General features: G+C 44.5%; 1 protein-coding gene across 1 annotated transcript in view; it reads left to right on the forward strand.

Moving 5' to 3' along the window:
• The window catches only part of LOC126480757 (ADP-ribosylhydrolase ARH3-like), a 36876-nt gene that overhangs the window by 9221 nt on the left and 5797 nt on the right, over positions 1-21858 (forward strand). Inside the window, exon 4 of the mRNA XM_050104044.1 lies at positions 15858-16134. Within this exon, the coding sequence (XP_049960001.1) occupies positions 15858-16134 (277 nt within the window). The remainder of the gene's footprint in view (positions 1-15857; positions 16135-21858) is intronic.

The raw sequence follows: 21858 nt of genomic DNA on the forward strand, positions 1-21858 counted from the left end.
TAAAATGTTCTTATCTTAACGCAGCCATGAGCTGTAAGGCAGAATTGGTTTTGGAAGTATTTGCTATTATTGATGGGTTAGACAGTGAAGCAAACTATCTTTAATCTTCAGTCAGTCATAACTTCAGTAGACACCTGAAATTGGACTTAAAAAAATAAGGAATTGAGGGGTCTCAAACTTGCACCTTTACATGTACATTGCCATATCATGCTTATGGTCAGATCTAGAATTCTGAGGGGCAGTCGATTATATTGGCCACCTTAAGTGAATGATTCCAACTTAGTCCCCCCTGTGGGTCTGGGGTAAGAACAGGCCCGAGGTATTCCTGCCTGTAGTAAGAGGCGACTAAAAGGAGTCCGTCCCCCCTCGAGGGGGTAGTTCGCGCCTGCGCCCGGAGATGGATGGTTCAACGACTTACATTTGTGGTCATTTTGGTTTTTCGCTTATTCTGGTTTATTCCTTCCTTCCTTTCTTTGTCCTTCTCCCTCCCACACTGTCTTCCTTACTTTTTACCTTGCCTTCTTGTCCGCCCTATGGCCTCCGCCTCGGCGTTTGAGACAGTCTGTCCTTTCTCTCCCTCTCTCCTTTTTTTTTTTTCCATGCCTGAAGGCGACCCACGCGTTCGCACGCGTAGCCGGTGATGGGGTTAAAGCGTAATTCCCCGCCCTGGCTAGACAAGTAGGGCACGTGCGTACCCCCTGGTAAAGGCCAGGCTGGGGGAGGGGTGATTGCCAGAGCTGACACCTTCCAACCATGCCGATTGGTCCCTCTGTCCGTTTCTCAGGAGGTGTGACCTGAGGTGTAAACATTCACCTAAGGCGGGAGCACCCTCTGAGAGGGTCCCCCCAAGGAAGGAGCGCGCCATCGGAGACGCTGGCAATCATGGGGGATTCATCCGCAATGGATTTCTCTCCTTCTTCTCTCTCGACTTCTGCCCAAAAACGGAAACTTGAGCAGCCACCAGTGACAAAAGTACCTACCGCCTGCCTCAAAGTTCCTCGTAGTTTCTAGATCTGAGGACGGAAAGGATTTATCATCTGTCAACCCTTTCGTTATTCAGAAGGGCGTAGATGCCATAGCCGGACCTGTCAAGTCTTGTACCAGGATGCGTAATGGTACCTTGTTGTTGGAAACTGAGAGCGCCTTTCAGGCACAAAAACTCCTTCAGGCCACACTCCTGTACACGTTCCCTGTCCGGGTGGAGGCTCACCGCACTTTGAATTCGTCGCGTGGTGTGGTATATACTAGATCACTCGACGGATTGACTGACGAGGAGATTCAGTCTTTCCTCGCTGAGCAGGGCGTGATGGCTGTCCATAGGGTCATGAAAAAGGTCGACAATGACCTTGTACCGACCCGGACACTTTTCTTGACCTTTGATAGTGCTCAGCTGCCGTCTCGCATCAAAGCGGGCTATGAGGTTATTTCTGTATGCCCCTATGTCCCGACACCTACGCGCTGCTACCAGTGTCAGCATTCTAACCACACCTGCCAGTCTTGTTCTAATGCAGCTAAATGCGTCACTTGTGGCAGGAACGCCCATGAAGGTGACTGTCCACCTCCGTCTCCTCATTGCGTGAACTATCGGGGTGACCATGCAGCGTCCTCTCGTGACTATCCCATCTACAAGGATGAACGCTGTATACAGGAAATTTGGCTCAAAGAGAAAGTGTCCACCTCAGCTGCTCACAAGCTTTTTGCTAATAGGAAGCCCACGCTACTCCCAGTGGGGAAATACAGTACCGTCCTTGCCTCTCCTCGGCCTACCAGGGAGGTTTCAACGCAGACATGCAATCTGACCTTTAGCGCTTCGGTCGTCTGTTTGGCCTGTGCTAAGATCGCCTGGTCAACGCCTCCTCTTCCTCCAGTCACCCCCAAGACACAAGCACCTTCATCAGCTTCTGCCAAGACTAAGACCCAAAAGTCAGATGCACGGGCCTTCAAGAGGGAACCATCCCGTTAAGACTTCTTACGTACACCGAACTCCCAGCCATCGACCAGTACTTCAACTAAACGACCTTCCAAGAAGGCTCATAGGAAGAAAAGTTCTCCGCCACGGCGCGTTTCTTCTCCTGCGCCACCCAGCGGTTGCCGCCCCAGGCCGTCATCCGTTTCGCCTGGCCGCGCCGCTGGTAGCCGCACATCTGGCCGTTCACCGGCGTAGGAAGCTCCCCCTCCCAACCATCTTAACATGGTGGCCAACGAACCTATTGAAAAAATGGATGATGACTTTCTGCCTATTGATAGCGGCAGCAGTGCTCGCTCGTAGCCAGGCCCTCAGCGGCCTTCGAGGTGACCCCTTCTTGCTTCTCCTTTTTCTTTTTCTTCTCACGATGGCACTTCTTCATTGGAATATTCGCGGCATTCACTCCAACCGAGAGGACTTAAAGTTACTGCTACGCTTGCACTGTCAGCTTATAGTAGCTCTCCAGGAAACGAAGCTATGCCCATGTGATCATATTGACTTGGCACACTATACCTCTGTGCATTTTGGCCTACCCCCTGTGGCAGGTATTCCAGCTCATGGAGGGGTTATGTTGCTGGTTTGGGATGATATCTACTATGATCCCATCACATTGCACACCGATCTGCAGGCAGTTGCCATCCGAATTACTGTCCCCACTTTCACATTTTCCATTTGAACTGTTTACACTTCATCGTCGTCTGCCATTACTAGGGCAGACATGATGCAAATTATTGCTCAGCTACCTGCACCATTTTTGTTGACTGGAGACTTCAAAGTCACCAAATTTTTGCCTCACACAGCGAAACCACTGCTACACAACCAACAGGCCATAAAGGACTGAAGGAATTCTCCCGCAAAGACTTTTTACATCTCTCCAGCCAACACACATCTGAATCATCTGCAAACTTCAAAGGCTCCAAGAAATCAAAGGCAAACGGTCTTCTCCCTCACCCACTTGAAAATCCTCTTCAATGGTGTAGACGCATGATACCCTCACTCGGCTGGTCTCCATCAATAGTTCGCACTGCCAACCAGTTTTCTGTCCTGGACTCCACAGACTGACAAAGGGAGAATGCTAATGCCCCTGTAGTTCTCATGGTGCAGGATCCTCCAGCCTCTGCACTCTGTAGCAGAGTGTCTTCGAAGGGTGGCACTCGGCAACTGCCATGGTGACGTCCCTTCATTTTTTCCCTCCTTTCCTTTCCTTGTCATGACTCTCCTCCAATAGAACATTGGTGGCCTTAGATCCAACAAGGAGGAATTGAGGCTGCTATTGGAATCGCAGTATCCACTTGTTCTCTGCCTCCAAGAAACAAAATTAGAAGAACGGCACGGTGCAGTGTTTCCGCTGCCAAAGGATGGGGCATGTGGCTCGTCACTGCACCTTTCCGGAGGTGTGCATGAAACACGCGGAGAATCACGCCAGTGCGCACTGCCTATATTCGAAGAAGCGCACACCCACGTGCGCCAACTGTGGCGGTCAGCACGTGGCAAGCTGCAGGGGCTGTGATGTCATTATTGCAACAGTAGCCCTCCAATGTGGCAAGCCGCTGGCATGCACCGGGGAATATGCAACAGGCCACCAATGAGATGATGCCGGCCACCGGAAGCAACACCAGTGCCCAGCCAGCCAATGCTGCGAGAAGAAGGCACATTCGCACCACCAAACATGCCAGAGAGGGCACGCCAGACGGGCAACGTGCTGATCTGGGATGATGTTCATGGTTAAACCATCGCCCTGAACACCTGGCAGCAAACTGTTGCCGTCTGCATTTTCCTTCTTCAGTTCACCTTTTCCATTTGTACTGTTTACATCCCTCCATCATTCGGTGTCACCAGGGCAGACTTCCTCCAGCTTATTGGGCAGCTAACTCGCCCCTTTTTGCTGCTAAGTGACTTTAATGCACACCACCCCCTTTAGGGCTCACGCAGAACCTGTCAGAGAAGTGCCCGCTTGGCTGACCTCAGTCAACTCAACCTCACCTGCCTTAGCACTGAAGCACCCACACTCCTTTCAGACTGCACTCACATTCCCATTTGGATCTTTCATTCTGCACTGCCCAGCTTGCCCATCGACTTGAGTGGTCTGTTCTCTCTGCTATGTACTCAAGTGACCATTTCCTGTTTGCTATCCATTTGCTGAGTCCTACCCCCACCTATGTGCAAACCCAAATGGCAGCTTTCTAAGGCTGGCTGGTGGCTTTACTCCTCCCTGGTGACATTCGATAAACCACTTTTCCCAGTTGTGATGACCAGGTAGAATACTTTACCAACATTATCCTTACCGTTGTAGAACGTTCAATTCTTTGCACTTCATTTTTAACACGCTGTTTTCCGGTCCCTTGGTGGACTGAGGTGTGCTGCGATGGAATTCATGCGCGGAAACATTCTCTCTGCAATTTTAACCGCCATCCTATGACGGCAAACTGTATTAGTTAGAAACAGTTGTGTGCACAGTGTAATCATGTTCTTCAGGATAGCAAAAAAGCTAGCTGGATTTCATTTACTAGTTTTTAAGTTCCACTCTCTCTTCTGTTGTGTGGGCCAACCTTTGACAGCTCTCTGGGGGATCACTTTGTCAACCCATGTCATGAATGGTTTTCTGCAGCAATACCAGACACATGGCCATGTGTTTTGATTTGGAGAAAGCCTAAGACACCTGGTGGAGGACTGGTATCCTCTGTACTCTCTACACGTGGGGCTTATGAGGCTGCCTGACCCTTCAGGAATTTTTGAGACAATTTTCAAGGCACGTGTGGGTTCTACCTTGTCGGACACTTTAGTCCTGGAAAACAGTGTCTCAAGGTTTTGTCCTGAGTGTCATCCTCTTTGCTATCACCATTAACCCTATTATGGGCTGTCTCCCACTGGGCATCTCTGGCTCCCATTTTGTTGACGATTTTGCTACCTGTTGCAGTTCTCCATGGACTTGCCTCCTTGAGTGGCTTCTTCAGCATTGTCTTGATCACCTATCCTCAGGACCATCAACAGTGGCAATTTTCCACTGACAAAACCGTTTGTATGAATTTCTGGTGGTGCAGTGGGTTTCTTCCACAGTCTGTACACCGAGCGAGGTGGCGCAGTGGTTAGACACTGGACTCGCATTCGGGAGGACGACGGTTCAATCCCGCGTCCGGTCATCCTGATTTAGGTTTTCCGTGATTTCCTTAAATCACTCCAGGCAAATGCCAGGATGGTTCCTCTGAAAGGGCACGGCCGACTTCCTTCCCCATCCTTCCCTAATCCGATGAGATCGATGACCACGCTGTCTGGTCTCCTTCCCCAAATCAACCAACCAACCACAGTCTGTACATCATGGGCCTGTTGCTCTTCCATTCATTTAGATAACGGCATTCTGGGGGGCTCATGCTCAATAAGAAACTTTCTTGTCCTCCCGCATGTCTTACTGGCCACCCACTTTACTGGGTTCCTCAATGTCCTGTGTGTCCTCAGAGGTACCTCCTGGGGAGTGTATCAGAACATCCTCCTCTGTATTGATCCCTTTTCCATTTGAAACTAGACTATGCATCTGCGTGTCCCTCCATCTTACACCATCTCAATACAATCCACCATCATGGCATCCATTTGGTGCCTTTTATACTAGCTCATTAAGATTCTGTATGCAGAAGCTGCCAAACTCCCCCTGTTCTCCTCAGCTGATATGCGTGCCGTTTGTCTCCGTGCACTACCAGTCATTGTATGCCTCTTTCTTTATGACTTCTTTAACCACCAGTAAGGGGCACGTCTCTCTTCTGTTACCTCCTCAAGTTTGCTTTCGGCATAGATAAGCATCGCAGGCAGCTTAACTTCACGTTGCCTGCCACTTTTCTGATGGGTGTGAACCCTTCAGCACCTTGGCTTTGTGTGGTGGCCCGTGTCACCTTGGACTTCATTCGCTTCCTAGAGACACTACTCCAGACTCACTCTATCACTGTAAGGTTCTCGATCTTCACACAGAACTTTGCGATATTACGTGTGCGTACACTGATGGCTCTCAGACTGACCGTGGTGACCGGTGTGCCTGCATCATTGGCACAGACGATTTTCATTATCGGTTTCTGGAACACTGCTCAGTATTTACAGCAAAGCTCTTCACCCTCCATCAAGCCACACAGCACATCTGGCGACACAGGCTTTTTCATAGGCTTTTCCATTTGCTCAAACTCTCTCAGTACCCTTCAGAGCCTCTGTGAGCTGTACGCCATTCATCCCTTGGTGCAACGGGTCCAGGAAAGCTTCCACTTGCTCACTCTGGATGGAGCCACTGTGATGTGTATGTGGGTCCCTGGTCAAATAGGTCTGATGATGATGATGATGATGATGATGTTTGATTTGTTGGGTGCCCATACAAATTCCCAACATTTGCTCAGTCCAGTCTCGCCACTTTCATGAATGATGATGGAATGATGAGGACAACACAAACACCCAGTCACAACATGGCAGGTGAAAAATCCCTGACCCCACCGGTAATCGAACCAAGGACCCCGTGCTCGAGAAGCAAGGAAGCGACAGCGGTACCACGAGCTGTGGACTGGCGGGAAATGAGACTGCTGACACTGCTGCCAAGGCTGCAGTCCTCATATGTCGGACCGCTGGTTCTTCCATTCCCTCCAGTGATATCTGTGTTGCCATCTGTCAGCAGGTGGTGTCACTTTGACATCACCGTTGGTCATCCCTTCATGACTCCGGGGAATTAAACTTCACTCTGCGGCTTGGCCGATCTTCCTCGGCCCTCTCACCTCGAGGAGATTTTTATCTAGGTTGCATATTGGGCACTATCTTTTTAGCCTTCTCCATTTGTTAAGTGGTGATCCTCCACCACTTTGTCCTCATTGTCATCAACGTTTGACGGTTGTGATTTCCTGGCGGAGTGCCCTTTTTTAACCACTTATGTTCTGATTTGAGTTTGGCGTCTGAGTTATCGGCTGTTTTAACGAACGCTGCGTGAGCTGGCAACCTCATTTTACTTTTTATCCATCATAGCAATATGGCACATGACATTTAATCCTTAGTTCAGGACCTCTGTTGTCTGTTGGTGTATTTTAGGGCCCTTTCTCCAAGAGAAAGTCCCTGTCTTTAGTTATCTTTCCTTCTGTTGATTGGGCTTAGCATGTTGTCTCTTTTAACTCATTTTTGGTTTACATGTTCTGTGGTTCTGGTGTGGGAACACATGACCTTAGTTGTTGTTGTGCCCAAAACAAAACACATAAACAAGCAATCACCATATGCCCAAACTCAATCATTTAATGCCTACTTATTCATCAGTTGGTGCGCAACTTCAGGAGATATAGTTACCAGAAACCCAACTCCCTACAGAAATCCTATCCCATACTATTAAAAAGTACAAAGCCTACAGTAAAAATTGCTGAGAGAGCATCTGGAGGAGTCTGCATGCTTTTGACGCTTTGTTAGTGGGTGGCACTGACCACTTCATTACATCTATATCTACATCAACATCTACATGGATACTCTGCAAATCACACTTAAGTGCCTGGCATAGGGTTCATCGAATCACCTCCACAATAATTCTCTATTATTCCACTCTTGAACAGCGTGCAGAAAAAACGAACACCTATATCTTTCTGTGCGAGCTCTAATTTCCCTTATTTTATTGTGATGATCATTTCTCCCTTTGTAAGTCGATATCAACAAAATATTTTCACATTCGGAGGAGACAGTTGGTGATCAAAATGTCAGGAAAAGATTCCGTAGCAACAAGAAACACCTTTGGTTTAATGGTGTCCATCCCAAATCCTGTATTGTGTCCATGACACTCTCTCCTATTTCACAGTAATACAAAAAATGCTGCTCTTCTTTGAACTTTCTCGATGTAAACTGTTAATCCTTTCTGAGGGTTCCAGACTGCACAGCAGTACTCCATAAGAGGAAGACAAGCATAGTGTAGGCAGTCTCTTTAGTAGATCTGTCACAATTTCTAAGTGTTGTGCCAATAAAAAACAGTCTTTCATTTGCCTTCCCCATGACATTTTCTGTGTGCTCTTTCCAATTTAAATAGTTTGTAACTGTAACTCCTAGATATTTAGTTGAATTCCACAAGCCACTTGTGTGATACAGTGTCAGAAGCGTTTTGGAAATGTAGAAATATGGCATCAATTTGAAATCTCTTGTCAATAGCACTCAACACTTCGTGTCTGTAAAGACCTAGATGTGTTTCATAAGAACAATGGTGTCTAAGTCTGTGCTGACTCTGTGTCAACTCTTGGAGGTAATTCATAATGTTTGAACACAATATATGTTCCAAAATCGTGCTGCATATCGATGTTAATTATATGGGCCTGTAATTGAGTGAATTACCCCTACTACCTTTCTTGAATATTAGTGTGACCTTTGCAACTTACTAATCTTCGGGTAAGGATCTTTCGTTGAGCGAGTGGTTGCATATAATTGTTGGAACTATTGCAGCAGCGTACTCTGAAAGGAGCCTAATTGGTATACAATCTGGACTGGAAGACTTGCTTTTATTAAGTGATTTAAGTTGCTCCACTACTCTGAGGATATCTACGTCTAAGTTACTCATATTCAGTGTGCCTGTCAGATTAACAGACTGTAATATTTACATACCTTCAGACGGGTTTGTGCTGTATCTGGTTCTTGTGGAGCTACTGGAACAGCTGCCTCCACCCGTATTCCTACTGGTGGACTTCAGTGCCCACAGTATCATTTGTGAGAACCCATACACCCAAGTATGGACTAAACTCCACCACATTTGCAACCACTCACCATTCACAATAGTCCCTGTCATCTCCCTAAATGGTGACATCTGATTAAACTGCCATTGATGCATGTTGTGCAACAAATTTCCCAAAAGTAGCCACATGCAGTAATTACTATCCTAATTTCCTGAGCCGGAAAGACCTGGCAGAGCAAAAGTACTTATCTATAATAACTTATGGAAAGATCTGGTTGAAAATTGTGAATTGTTTAGGAATGAAGATGACTCACCAAAAGGCAGAAGTGCTGCATCATTGATAGGCACACAATCAAAAGGTATGGATTTTGGCTACCTTTTGGAGTGCACTTCCTTTTTCTGGCTGTAAGAAAAACATGCGCCCCCCTCCCTCTACACACACACACACACACACACACACACACACACACACACACACACAGTGTCTGTCTCCCTACATTGGTGAGGTGGTTGTGTGGGATGGAGCAAGGGAGGCGAGATGCAAGGAGGGGTTTGAGGGAGGCATCTGCCAGTTCCTGGGAGAGTGGGGAGCCATCTGTGAGCTAGCTATGGAAGGGGCAGGTAGAAAAAGGAAGTGCATTCGAAAAGCTAGCCAAGCTCTGTACCTTTTGCTTGTGTGCCTATCAATAATGCAACACTTCTGCCTTTTGGTAAGTCATCTCCTTTGTTCCTAGAAGTACCTAGCTTTCTGTGCACAATGCCCTAAGTCGTACACTGTTCCATTTAGTGCCTGGGAGCTTCACAGCATGTTAAGTGTCGACACACACCGTCTATACCCAATAAAATCCTAATCAAATGCGTAAACATCTTAGCAACAACAGCGTAAAACACATCCTTGGGTTTTTCCATCACGTGTGGCAAGATTGGTTGTTTCCCCTTCTGTGACAGGAAGGTATTAGTATTCCTTTTCTGAATCTGGGGAAAGACTGTCAAATTTTGACTTTTTTTCTGCCAGTCTTTCGATCGAATGGGATGTGTAAATTATTGGGAAGAATGGTCAACCAACAGCTGTGTTGGAACATGGGACCCAGAGGACATTTATCGCAATTTCAAAGTGGCTTTTGGGCAGTCGGATCCTCCACATACCAATTTATCTGGAATTTGCTGTGTGAAATGCTTTCATGCAGCACTGACACCTCATTGCTGTGTTCTTTGATCTGCAGAAGCATAAGATACCACCTGGCACCATCACATCCTGTTTACTCTGGACGAATGTGGCTTCTGGGACTGCATACCTGTTTTTATACAGAATTTCCTCTCCCTCAGATGGATTGGGATCTGGATAGGTTCTGCCCTCAGCATCCAGTACGTACAGGAATATGGGGGTGGGATTGATTGTGAGCATAACCCTCTTCACCATCACAGTCAACGGTATTGTGACTGCAGTGGGGCCCAGGGTCTCATCGTCACTGTAGAGGTGACCTTTGCCTCTATTAACAGCTCTAAATAATTGTGCACCACTGAAGCCAACTTCAGGTAGCCGTATAGAAACTACATAACTGCGGCCTTAATTTTCTCCCACAAATACTAATGTTGTGCACATTAATATACTCAAGACTGTGCACCCACACCCAGAACTTCCCTACTAACCAGTTACTAGAAGTTAACGAAACTTTCTTATTTGACGGTAAGTTAATATTGTTACCACATGTAACCCAGCTCAAGGGAAATTGCATGAGGTTACTTAATACACTAAGCTTTTTCAGCAGCACCTCCTGGGATGCAGACCATGATTCTACAAAGCTTCAATTTCATCCTTCCTAGACTATGGATCTGTCACTGTGGGTCAGCAGCACCATCAGTACTGTGATTTTTAGACCATGTTTACCACAGTGGTGTGCAGTTGGCAGCTGGAGCTTTCCGTATGTGCCCTGTGGACAGCAGCTAGTGGAATTTGGTATCCGCCAATGAGTTTCACACCAGCAACTCTTGGTGAACTGTGTTGTCACAGTCTGTCAGATATCTTCTCTGTGTTACTCGACTCTGTTTCACAACCATCAATTCAGACTTTATGAACCGCCCAAAAACGGGTCAACCAGCTGGGATAAGATTGGAAGCTCTATGCCGAGACCTCCAACTGCCTCCTTTTGTCTGCGTACAGTTTCCTCTCAGCAGCTCCTCTGGTGTGTACCCGTTCCAATGATTTGGATGGACATCTTTTGCAGTCCTAATAAAAATTCTGATCCTGCCATTCTAAAACATGTTACATTCTGTTCTCCATTTCCACTCAAGTTTGACTTGTCTCTCTATGAAGAGATCCATAGTCAGTGACAGAGTTGGTTATGCTTTTTCACATGCAAGGGAGCTTGAGAAGTGTATATACAGTGCAGAGCTGGTCGCCATATCACAGGTGCCACAGTACATCAAAACTCCACCACAAAGGTCTTCCTATTTTGTAGGGACTCCATAAGCTGCATATGGGGCATATGTCAGTGCTACCCCAGAAATGTTTTGATTGCTGACATCCAGGATCTATTAGTTAAAGAAGCTACCGCAGGAGACAAACATGAACCTGGAATACCATGCATAGCCCTTCGATTACAATTACAGCACCAAATTTTGAAAACCTGGGATATGGAATGGCAGGTTACCACAACCCTTAGCAAGCTGAGAGCAATTAAAAGGACCATCACGTCATGGCATACATCTCTCCAGGCCTCTCATATAGGTGCCATCATGCTGTGTATCGGCCACTCAAGACTTATCCACAAGTTTCTTTTGTGTCTGGAGCTGTCCCCTCAGTGCAGTTGTGGTAGTCAGCTCAATATAGCCCACCTTCTTCCAGGGAGTGCCCTACTGGCTGACCCGAGATGAGCCATCAACCTGTCTATCTCCCTACCCCAGATACTTGTAGACTGTGGGATAGCAGCTCATAGTCAAAAGTTTTTGGATGGAGGGCGGATTGTGTAATAAAATAGCCTCTCACTTTCGATGTCATGGTTGAATGTGGGGAAAGCACCTCTCACTTTGGCGTGGTGTGTACCCTGAGTGGCCTCATACTGCTTTCTCCCTCTGCATTGTTATGCATTTTAAAAAATTTCTGTATATCGTTTATTTATATCACTGTTTGAAGATCAGAAAGTTAGCTTATTTTCCCCATCCAATTTAGTTGTGCTAACTGTAGTGACCTTTCTTTGGGATATCCCCTGAAAAACAGGTAGAGTTTTCTGCCACTTGGATTTTATCTTCCTTTTAGCTATCTGACTTAAGCTACTATCATACAAATTTTCAACCACGATGACAAGGACACCAACGCAGGAGCTGTCAGTTTTGCTTTTCTCGTTGTACGTCATTTTACGTGAACTTCTAGTGCAACTGAGACTGATAAACAAGATGTTTAGATCTTTCAAATCTGTAATCATAATCAGTAGCTTACCCACATGTGTTTTTTCTCATTCTTCATGACCCCTATTTCTGATTATTCGTATTTGATTTTGTATTTATAAGCCTGTACTCGTCTGACAAGAAGTCCGGTTCTTTCTGCCATCACAGTTCACTTAATTCCACCCTATACCTAACTTCAACCTATCTATTTCCCTTTTTATGTTTTCTAAACAACTTATCTGATTAAGGGATGTAACATTCCGCACATCAACCTGTAGAATGCTAGTTTTGTTTTTCCTAATGATGACATCCTCCTAAATAGCCAAAGATCTGAATTGGGAATTGTTTTACCTCTGGAATATTTTACCCAAGAGAATGCAGTTGCCATTAAGCCAACAACAAAGCCACATGCTTTCAGTGGGAAAAAGGCTGTAGTTTCCCCCTGCTTTCAGCTGTTTGCAGTACTAGAACAGTAATATGTATGCTACAAAAATACAGTATCAATAACTGGATTGGCATTATTACAGACAAATTATGTTAAAATACATTAGGTGTTTCATTGACAGAATTATTGGAAGAAGATTAAATCTGACCCACTGGAGGAACATGTAACATGTGATACATTCATGATGAAGCTCTTGCTCACTTCAGTGCCACAGTGCTATGCCATTCTTTGCCTTCAAACTGCTGCATTTGGTAAAAGCCCAGTTTGATGATCTGGGATGTCACTTAATGACTTGCGCATGTTCTGGATGCTCTCACCATTGACAGTCACATCAGGTCTCAGAAAATGGTTACCTTCTATTTATGGTCTCCTATGCAAAGGAACCACACTTTTCTGAAATTTGTCCAATAAACCATAATCAACCATTCACCTTTCCCACCATCGTCCTTACATGTTCATTACATTTCATAACACTTTGCAATGTTCCACATAGATATTTGAGGTGACTGTATTAAGCAGCTCACTACCATTGCTTTGTACAAACATTGCAATATTGTTTTTTGTACTCATATATATTAACTTACATTTTTCTACATTTTGATCAAGCTACCATTCATTACACCAACTATTCTAAGTTATATTGTATCCTCCTACAGTCAATCGATGATACCTTCTCATACACCTAGCACCATCAGCAAATGCCACAGATTGTTGCTAACCTGTGTGTCAGACAATTTGTGCATTTAGAGAAAGAATAAGAGTGGTCCTATCACACTTCTATAGGGTGGTCCTGAAGATACCCTTGTCTCTTGTGAACACTCACCATTGAGTTCAGCAGTCTGGGTTGTTGTTTAAGACATCCTTAAGCCACTCATATCTGGGAACCTAGTCTGTATGCTTGGATCTTCAGCAGTCTGGTTCCATGTCAACAGCTTTCTGGAAATGTAGGAATATGGAATCTGCCTGGTGCCTTTTACCCACAGTTTGTGGGATATTGTGTGACAAACGGGCAAGCTATTTTCTGGACAAACGGTGCTTTCTAAACGTGTGCTGATTTGTGGACAGTTTTTTTTTTCCACCTCAAAGAAAATCACTGTATTTGAACTACACTCCCGGAAATTGAAATAAGAACACCGTGAATTCATTGTCCCAGAAAGGGGAAACTTTATTGACACATTCCTGGGGTCAGATACATCACATGATCACACTGACAGAACCACAGGCACATAGACACAGGCAACAGAGCATGCACAATGTCGGCACTAGTACAGTGTATATCCACCTTTCGCAGCAATGCAGGCTGCTATTCTCCCATGGAGACGATCGTAGAGATGCTGGATGTAGTCCTGTGGAACGGCTTGCCATGCCATTTCCACCTGGCGCCTCAGTTGGAACAGCGTTCGTGCTGGACGTGCAGACCGCGTGAGACGACGCTTCATCCAGTCCCAAACATGCTCAATGGGGGACAGATCCGGAGATCTTGCTGGCCAGGGTAGTTGACTTACACCTTCTAGAGCACGTTGGGTGGCACGGGATACATGCGGACGTGCATTGTCCTGTTGGAACAGCAAGTTCCCTTGCCGGTCTAGGAATGGTAGAACGATGGGTTCGATGACGGTTTGGATGTGCCGTGCACTATTCAGTGTCCCCTCGACGATCACCAGTGGTGTACGGCCAGTGTAGGAGATCGCTCCCCACACCATGATGCCGGGTGTTGGCCCTGTGTGCCTCGGTCGTATGCAGTCCTGATTGTGGCGCTCACCTGCACGGCGCCAAACACGCATACGACCATCATTGGCACCAAGGCAGAAGCGACTCTCATCGCTGAAGACGACACGTCTCCATTCGTCCCTCCATTCACGCCTGTCGCGACACCACTGGAGGCGGGCTGCACGATGTTGGGGCGTGAGTGGAAGACGGCCTAACAGTGTGCGGGACCGTAGCCCAGCTTCATGGAGACGGTTGCGAATGGTCCTCGCCGATACCCCAGGAGCAACAGTGTCCCTAATTTGCTGGGAAGTGGCGGTGCGGTCCCCTACGGCACTGCGTAGGATCCTACGGTCTTGGCGTGCATCCGTGCGTCGCTGCGGTCCGGTCCCAGGTCGACGGGCACGTGCACCTTCCGCCGACCACTGGCGACAACATCGATGTACTGTGGAGACCTCACGCCCCACGTGTTGAGCAATTCGGCGGTACGTCCACCCGGCCTCCCGCATGCCCACTATACGCCCTCGCTCAAAGTCCGTCAACTGCACATACGGTTCACGTCCACGCTGTCGCGGCATGCTACCAGTGTTAAAGACTGCGATGGAGCTCCGTATGTCACGGCAAACTGGCTGACACTGACGGCGGCGGTGCACAAATGCTGCGCAGCTAGCGCCATTCGACGGCCAACACCGCGGTACCTGGTGTGTCCGCTGTGCCGTGCGTGTGATCATTGCTTGTACAGCCCTCTCGCAGTGTCCGGAGCAAGTATGGTGGGTCTGACACACCGGTGTCAATGTGTTCTTTTTTCCATTTCCAGGAGTGTATGTTAAAGAATTGTACAGCAAACTGGTGTTAAGGATATTAGTCTGCAGTTTTGCGGATCTGTTCTTTTGCCATTCCGATAAACGGGAATCACCTACAATATTTATTTATTTATTTATTTTTGCACTGGCTTAGAACTTTGTTGGAGATCTTTTCCTAAGGTAGAATGGTATTTGTGGTCTTGTGGCAAAGTAAAAATACCAAAGATTTAGGGACTCAATAGTAAACATATTGTATTAACAGGAAATTTTTTGCACAGAGGAAACTTCTCGCAAAAGAGAAGCAGGTAAATGGTGCCTGCTTCAGCACTGAAAAATAGTTGACTCTTAATGGTCCCAAATAAAACTTAGAAAGAGGCAGTAGTTACATTGTTTTTATTGACACCTCCAAGTATCGTAATGTTGCATCGTAGAGTTCCAGCTAGACATAATTTTTCCTGTCTAATTATATACAAAGCCAGTCTGTCATGTATATGCAAAGAAACCATTTCATCCAAGCTCCATGATGTATAAAAAATGCTTTGCATACGATTATAAGTGATGCTACTTGTCATACTCATTAGTATACTTGCTTGTCTGTATTTTTCAAAAGAAAAATTTCCAGTTTTCTGCAATCAGTAGATCTATTATTCAGTTAATCTTTTTAATGACCAGGCTGTCAAATATCAGTCCACTTGAACCCAGACAATTTACCCAGAATTCAAAATATGGAAATAGTCTTCTAAAGTAAAACCTGAGTCTGTCTAAAGTGACTTAAGTTTTCAGTAAGACAGTAGTCTAGACATTTCATTTTGATGTGCAAGATTATCATACATATGTTAAAAACTCTGACGGCATACTCTTAGAACCATTAATACTAATTGATTTTTATTTCTAATGTTTCAGATTCGTAAAAGAATTCTTTGCTAGTCCACGTCGTGGTTATGGTCAAAATGTTGTCAGAGTTTTTATGAAACTTAAGGATCAAAAGTGTGAAGATCCATTTGGGCCAGCGAAGGAACAGTTTGATGGAGCAGGATCATTGGGTAATGGTGGGGCAATGAGAGTTGCTCCAGTGGCTTTGTTCTACCATCAAGACTACCCAGCCCTAATTGAGAAGGCCAGGAAGTCTGCTCTGTTGACACATACAAATAAATTAGGAAGGGATGGTGCAATTCTTCAGGTAGTACACAGTAAAATAAAATTTGAGTTTTCAAACTATGGAAAGTCCAGTTTCATATTGTCGTTAAAATTTTTGAGTTTTGTCAGTTGTGTCTTGTGATTGTGAGTGTAAACAGGCTTTCTCTTTTATTTGAAACTGTTTCCTAAAGGTATCCCCGTTTCTTCCCGATCATGCTGCTCCTACTCCATGTGGGTCAGCCAGAAACAGCTGGACATGAGCTGAGAATAGAACGCCCAAGTGTCTCAACACAACCAGTCATCCCAAACTATTCACTGCACTAATAACATTGCTGTTGACCATCCTAAATCTATACGATATACACATACTTGTTCATTCAACATATTCCATAAATCCCGTTGAGGAAAACTTTCAACGATATGGAAAGAGTTACGGTATACACTGGCAAAAGACAAACAACTCATATAAACTTCATCTGTACACTGCATCAGCAGTAAAACATCACTTTACTGCCTAACATATTGTAGATAGGCAGATAGTACCTGAATTTGGCTCTTGTAGTGTGCAAATATTTGTAGTGGACATACCACTCTGAACTGTCTTAAATGTCTGCATTATGCTACTACCTAGTTATCCAAATCTGAATTAGCTGTAATTCTCAACAGTGCATTGTTTATTGCTACCATGTGTTATTGCAGGCCGGTTTTGTTAGCTACTTCTGTTTGCTTTTTCTCTATTCATGCAGTGCCCCAACTTTGAAATGGTGACATTTGATTGTAGTTAAGTTTTTGGTGCACTGGTAGGAAGCATTGTGTTAGTCTGGTTAAGAAAGAGAAACAGATGGTGGTGGTATAAATACTGATAGATTCCTGTGCAGCTGAATGTTCAGGAAGTAACAAAAATAGTGGTGATGTAGTACTGTATTTGCAAGAATGTTTCTCCTGACAATGTTTGTAAAACAATTCTATTAATAAAATACTTAATAATTTGATCATATGCAAAGAAAATGGTGTGGAATATTGAGTCATCTATTTCAGTCGTCACTGCTTAAAATACCCGACAGCAGATGAGAGACTTGAATGCATGTAGTTTACATACTTAATTTGTACACACTCTTCAAGGAATTGTCAATATGGAGGCATCTCTTGACTAGACTTCCACGCCAATGGGTGGTTTATGCCAGTGGAAATATTGAAATCTGAGACTGGTCATCAATGTTAGTGAAAAAATGAAGACAGAAAAAGTTACAAATGTATAGTGTTTGGGGAAAGTGAACTATTAAAAAACTGAGCCTATATACTCACATTTATTGTTAATCATTTCTCTTCTTATAAATCAAAAACTTGGTGACTATTGGTTAGTAGCAATAGTATTCCATGAAATCATTCCTTTCCTCCAACAATTAAGAACTGTGATAAGTTAAAGCAAGGTCTTTTTTTTTTTTTAAATAAAAAAAAAAAGACCTTGGACATCAATAACAATATCAAATATATTCCTCATAATCAGACTAACTGTTGACCCTCGATTCAAAATTTGGCCACTTTTATCATTTAAATTGTTTGTCTCCCTCATCATTTGTTCCCAATGAATTTTTGATGGGTGATGAGAAGATATTTGTGGTTTTTGTGAACAAATTGATTTTCACGTGTACATGAAAAGCGAACAAGATACGTAAGGCATATTTGTGACGCATTGACTGGGTGTGTATAGGCCTACTTATGAAAGAGGTGTTTGCAGAGAAAGGGCACAGGAGCAAGTTGTTATATCACTTCTTAAATAGACTATTGGAGAAATGTTTTGACTAGAGATTATACAGTCCACATGGATCACTGTTATATGCCACCTGCTGTATTTACTCTGTTATGGCTATGCACTAGGCACTTGCATGACTAACAAAAAAGATCTACCATCATAGATGACAAGCTAAGAATCCAAAAATGACAGAAGTCTTTTGTGAGAAGGGAACATCTCCTTTGTGTGAAATGGTGGGACAGGAGTGAGAGGCTGTTTAGATGGGGCACATTGTGGAAACATTATAGTATCTTCTAGCAAAAATAATTGATTTGCCGATATTTATGTGTTCCAACAAACAAGCAGAAAACAAGAAAACAGAGCTGGAAAAAATCAAAACCTTTGTCAGAATTTTGAGAGCATGACATTACCTGAACATTAATTCTTCCAACAAAACAGCAACCACCTTTAGGCTGATTTCTCCACAATAGCCTTTTTCCTGGAGTGCTACTTACGCAAGGTATGCAATGAGGATGGATTGTTTTTTATACCTGTAAAGCTCAGCCAGAACATTGACTGTGAAAAGTGATGTTCCAGGCATGAGTTGCAGGCAGATTGACAATTTGTGCCAGATGAGATGTTTCAAAACAGCACACAATTCGCTGCAGACTGGAAGATTGACTACGTAAAAAGTGTGTTTTGTCTCGGTGTATGACACAACATCCTGTATCCCCATGTAGCACTAAAATAGTCAGCTGACCAGGCACACATCGATTGACAGAAGAGCAAAACAATCTTTGAAAAATATGGCTTCCCCTAGTTCATTCTGTGTCAAACGCTCTTGCAGCTATTCAGGTCTTCAAAGTCACCGTTCAGATATCTTGTACTGAATTGCTGAAGTTACAACAAAACTGTGCACACAAGGTGACATTTGTTTCATTTTTGTCCGTAAGAAAACTGTTGTAAACATCATTGATGTGCAGCAGACATACTGATACTGTTGCAAACATTTGACTATGATTGCAAAGCAATGCCCTGTTACTGGTGAGGAATTCTCAAGTCCACCCACACCAGGACATTAGGAGTACACCTTCAGCACTCTTTGCAAAGAAAATAATCATGAAATAACTTTTTGAAGAATGCATGTCCTGTGGATGCAACTGGTTTAATGCAGTGGTTTCCATTTACTTCTATATCCACAGTGCTGTTCATTATTCCTGGTTCTTCTGCCTTTAGACGCAGTTTCCCACCACAGGAGCAAGGGGATCCCACTCCTCCACTCTTCTGAGAAGTGTCTTTGGCAGATTCAGGGTGATATATTTCTACCGGGAGCCTTCAGACATGTACTTGCCTGGTATATGCCAACCATGCTACCCTACCATCAATGAAAAAAATGCCCTATACTTTGCTGTGTTGGCACAGTCATAAACACTGTAGTAACTGTTCAGAAATTGAATGGGCATAATGGCTTTCTCTTATTAGTGGCACAGTTCTGGTAGTAATGTGATGTCTTTCTAATTTGATTTACCAGTCACTTCTCCCTCATATGTATGGTTAAGCTGTGAGAGGAGTCAACAACCTGTTAATATATCCAAACACTTTATTCCAGTGCTAGCACACACTCTCCTTCCCCCCTCTACCCCCCTCTCGCCACCATCCCCCCCTCTACCCCCCTCTCGCCACCATCCCCCCCTCTCCCCCCTCTCGCCCCCATCCCCCCCTCTCCCCCCTCTCGCCCCCATCCCCCCTCTCCCCCCTCTGCCCCCCCTTTCTCACCCCCACTCTCTCCCCCCTGCCCCCCCTTTCTCACCCCCACTCTCTCTCACCCTCCAACTCTCCCCCCCCCCCCAACTCTCCCACCCCCCTCTGCACACTTCTCCCCCCCTCTGCACACTTCTCCCCCCCTCTGCACACACACCCCTCCTGGCTCTCCCTGGATAGAGATGTGCCCAACATCTTTGATGACACTGACACCTGTGTCACACGTTTCGAAATTTTGTGAACTGTCGGGCCTCATCCCTGAAGCACTGGGGAGGTGCACGCCAACCCCACCAAATCCACCATTCCTTCGCACAAGACTGGCATGCTGACTCTTTGTAAGGGTGTTCATCATCATTCTGTTGATTGTACCATATCTATAATAATAATAATAATAATAATAATAACAACAACAACAACACACAATTAGGCAAAGAGATAAAATACAGGAAAATCACCGGTATCCGTACAGCTCACAAGAGAACCAACAAGAATGGGGAAAGATTGATAAGCTTTTGTGAAAATTTCGGCATTGTAAATATGTCAACACAATTCAAAAAACCCAACAAGAAACTGTATAATTGGAAGTCGCCCAACACAATGGTGGGTGAATTCCAGGTAGACCATGTTGCCATCTCCAAGCGTTAACACAGCAGAAATTCTGAATGTGAAAACAAGAAGAGGATTTTTTGAATCAGACCACCATCTTCTACAGATAAAGACCAGATTACAACCCAATAGAAAGAAGCCAAAACTAAACTAAGTGCTGAGACCAGACCCTGAATACATAAAACTCAACAAGGAAAACATCTTACATGAAATTAGTCAGACAAACACCACAAACTGGACAGAACTTGTGGACGTCCTCAAATCCGCAATGAAATTGGGTCAACCCCTGAGAAGGAAAAACACAGTTAGTGGAATATAATACGTGACCAAGCAATAGAAGAAGGGACCAATGCCTGGAAAAACTTCAATAGTCACAAAACATAGAAAAATGGCAGCAATTTCTAGTAATCCGAAAACAAACATCAAAAACTATTCGGAGGGAAAAAATAAATTGACAAACGGCGAGTAGATGTGAGAGAACAAGACTTTAAGAACAACACCACCAGGAATTTTTATAAGACGTTTAAAGAACATATTGCAGGATACCAGCCACCCAATCTTTGTTTCAAGAGCCGGATGGTTCACTAGAAACTAACACGAAGAATAACTGCCAAATCCTCAGACTATTTCAACAAACTTCTCAACTGCGAATGACCAACAGAGGATATTCACTACCAGACATCTACACCAAAGACCGACACTAAACCACCAACCATCAAAGAAATAGTAGAAATTATCAAGACACTGAAAATTAAGAGCCCTAGGAGAAGATGGAATTATTACAGAACTATGGAAGCTAAATGATGAAAGAGTAATAGGAAAAATACACAAAATCATATTAAACATTTGGGAAACAGAACAGATCCCTTCTGAAAGGAAATGCACACTCATCCATCCACTCTGCAAAAAGGGGCACAAAACTGAACCAAATAATTACAGGGTATCTCACTCTTGCCGGTCACACACAAAATCCTATGAAAAGTTCTCATGAATATATTAGAAGAACAAGCTGACCCCACAAATAGGAGAATACCAGGCTGGTTTTCGCAAGGGACAATCATGCATAGAACAGATCTGGAATTTGAAAATGATTCTCCAGATGAGAAACACCCGAAACACGGTGGTTACTTTTGTAGATTTTAAATAGGCCTAAGACTCAGTAGACAGAGTAGCGCTCTGCAACATGCTCGAAGAATTCAGCGTTGACAGAAAGACAAGAGCAATTATTCGGCAAACATTAACTGACACAGTCTCCAAGGTTAAGTTTATGGAGGAAACCTCTGAACCATTTGAAATCCAAACTGGAGTGCGACAGGGTGACGGACTTTCACCATTGCTCTTTAATATCGTTCTTGAAAAAATTGTCAGGACATGGGAAAAAGAAGTCAAAGGAATCCAAATTGGCATTAGAAAAGATAATAGATTCAATGTGAAGTGTTTAGCTTTCGCAGATGACCTTGCAATCCTCACAAATAATAGAAAAGAAGCCACTAACGCCATAGAGAAGTTACACAAAATTGCACAAAGAACTGGCCTGCAAATTTCGTATGAGAAAATGTAGTACATAGAAAGAATGCCACAAGACAAAGTGCCTATTGTGACAACCCATGGGAAAATCGTACAAGTACCACATTTTAAGTACTTGGTAGAAATCGTCCAGCCATCAGG

Source organism: Schistocerca serialis, chromosome 5, assembly GCF_023864345.2.
Source record: "Schistocerca serialis cubense isolate TAMUIC-IGC-003099 chromosome 5, iqSchSeri2.2, whole genome shotgun sequence".
Lineage (NCBI taxonomy): Eukaryota > Metazoa > Arthropoda > Insecta > Orthoptera > Acrididae > Schistocerca > Schistocerca serialis.